The sequence below is a fragment of the Octodon degus genome, unplaced genomic scaffold (assembly GCF_000260255.1).
Source record: "Octodon degus isolate 3935 unplaced genomic scaffold, OctDeg1.0 scaffold00148, whole genome shotgun sequence".
NCBI classification, from domain to species: domain Eukaryota; kingdom Metazoa; phylum Chordata; class Mammalia; order Rodentia; family Octodontidae; genus Octodon; species Octodon degus.
Window position 1 is genome coordinate 6581217 of NW_004524724.1, and position 2270 is coordinate 6583486.

The 2270-nt window shown below is 47.1% G+C and overlaps 1 protein-coding gene across 1 annotated transcript in view; it reads right to left on the reverse strand.

Moving 5' to 3' along the window:
* The window catches only part of Col14a1 (collagen type XIV alpha 1 chain), a 174705-nt gene that overhangs the window by 122698 nt on the left and 49737 nt on the right, over nucleotides 1-2270 (reverse strand). The window contains exons 9-11 of the mRNA XM_004642282.2: nucleotides 1891-2042; nucleotides 688-817; nucleotides 115-260 (exon numbers count right to left, since the gene is read on the reverse strand). Coding sequence (XP_004642339.1) covers nucleotides 115-260; nucleotides 688-817; nucleotides 1891-2042 — 428 coding nt within the window. The remainder of the gene's footprint in view (nucleotides 1-114; nucleotides 261-687; nucleotides 818-1890; nucleotides 2043-2270) is intronic.

Below are 2270 nucleotides of genomic sequence, written 5' to 3' on the forward strand. Positions count from 1 at the left end.
TTTTTTTTTTCTTTTCCCCCATCAGACATATCTAAATTTCACACATTAGATTTTGGCACGGAAACATCATCCTCAGGTCTGGGCTCCCAGCTCTGCCGCAGGCGCACGACTCACCTCCTTCTCGTCCCCCGCCACGCCCTCTGTGAGTGGTGCATAGAGGACCAGGTACCCTGTGGCCCCCGGCACGGGGTCCCACTTGACGCGCAGGCTGCTCTCAGTCACATCGTACAGTTCCAGGTCGGAAGCCATGGGCAGCGCCACTGCAAGAGACGTGTTTCCACATTCAGCCACAGAGAAATGTCCTTGCAAAAGGGAGTAGAAACTAAGATTTACCGTATTTGAAGGATAGGAGGAAAGGGACTAGGGTTAATCCAAGTTCCTGGCTGACTAAGCTGGTGAAAACCATGAAGTGTCTTCAGGTATACTTCTAGGGCCTTCATAATGTGGCCCTGTTTACTTCAAGTTCTGAGCTTTGAGGCACGTGTTTCTACAGTCCTTCACGACATTAACGGTTACGTAGCTTTGGTTTCCTCTACTAGACTAAAAGCCCACGGGGCAGGCTGCTGCCAAGTGTGCATCCAGCAGCGTATGGAGAACGCCTGTCATCCTTAGAAGTCAAGACAGGGCGTCCACGGAGCCATGGAGCAGGTCCAGTCCACAGAGGAACGGTGCAGAGAGATTACGTACGCGTAGTTTCCGTCCCCCGCAGGCCTTCGCTGGCAGTGTGGGCGTAGACTGCAAAGACTGCTATCTGGTATTCAGTCAAAGACATCAAGTTCTTCAGCACAAGGGAAGTCACACTTCTGTCCACCACCACCTGTTTAAAGAGTGGGAAGAGTAAGCGACATCACACACGCAGAATTATAACAGAAGCACAAGTATCTCCCGCAAGACCACTGCACTACATACGTTACCATGGGCATCATACCTCCCCTTCCATCGCAGCAACCAGTGACCCTCGCATTCCCACACTAAGTAATGCATCTTTTATGCACTGTGTCTAAAGTCACTTATTATTCATGTTTATCGAAAATTGCGCCCTCCCGGGCTAAGCATTATCTATCCTCTGCACTTAATCAACACCAAACATGTTTGTTTCCATGAGACACTGGGAAACATGTAAAAGGGTTTTTTTTAATCATTTGAAAAAAAAAAAGTCATCTAGAGACACACAAGACTTCATGATCTATTTCTCTAACATTTGAAAAAACTCACGAAATCTGCCATCTTGTACAAAAGGAAATTGTGAAACAGATGGAGGTCGGTACGAGGTTAGCACAACAGAGGGAAATGGGGATTTCACTACGTTTTAATTTATTATCTGTGAATAGCTGAATCAAAGATAGGAGGGGAAAGAAGCCAGTCCTCTGGCGACGGGTGTTCTCTTCTAACCATGAAAAGTGCTGGCGGTGTCCCCGCGGCTTGTCACCAGCATCTATCTCTACAGGGAAACATCAAATCCTGCGGCACCGGTCCATTACATCACCGCAGGATTTGCAATTCCCAGACTTCACTGAAGCAGAAGTCTCGGGCTATTCTGAGTTTTAAAGAAAAGAGCAGGACGATTCCATAAAGGAGCTTCTGCCAGATAATTAACTACTGCTAACCTTTTCTTTATAACTCACTAGGTTGAAGAAGCAATATAAGTTAGAAATGTAGACCTGACTAGTTCTGACAGTTATTTGGGGGTGGGGGGAGATGTAAGATTATAAATACTATAGCTCAGAGAGACAGAAAAGTAATATAGAAGCATTGAAATGGATTTTGGTCAAATTATTTGAAGTATTTACGATAGCACAGCCTGCTGTGCACATACTCCTGTCCTGTTCTCACTGCCGTGGAAGATATCAAGGGAATAAGAAGTAGTTTATGAATTCTGTCTGCTGTTACCTCTTCCGGTTTTCCCCCTCTGGTGGGATAATACACGACCCTGTATTTCTGCACGTTGCCTGGGGCTTGAGTCCAGTTAACCATGAAGCTCCTGGCGGTGACTGCTGACGTAACCAGCTCCGTCGGCGGCCCAGTGGGGGCAAGAGCTGAGGCTGGATTAAAGAGATTAAGCAAATAAACCTCTTGCCCAAAGTTATTCCCATGCACCTAAGAAATCCCACTAGCCAGAAGTGACCACTGAATTCATGCTCCTCTCAGATTTTCCTCTCTTGCTAAGTTGGTGTGGTTGTGAGTGCCTGCGCCTGCTCACACATTCCACATCCATCAGATCCCATGCTCTGGGATCCCAGGGTCTGGGGCCACAGACTTATACAAGGCAG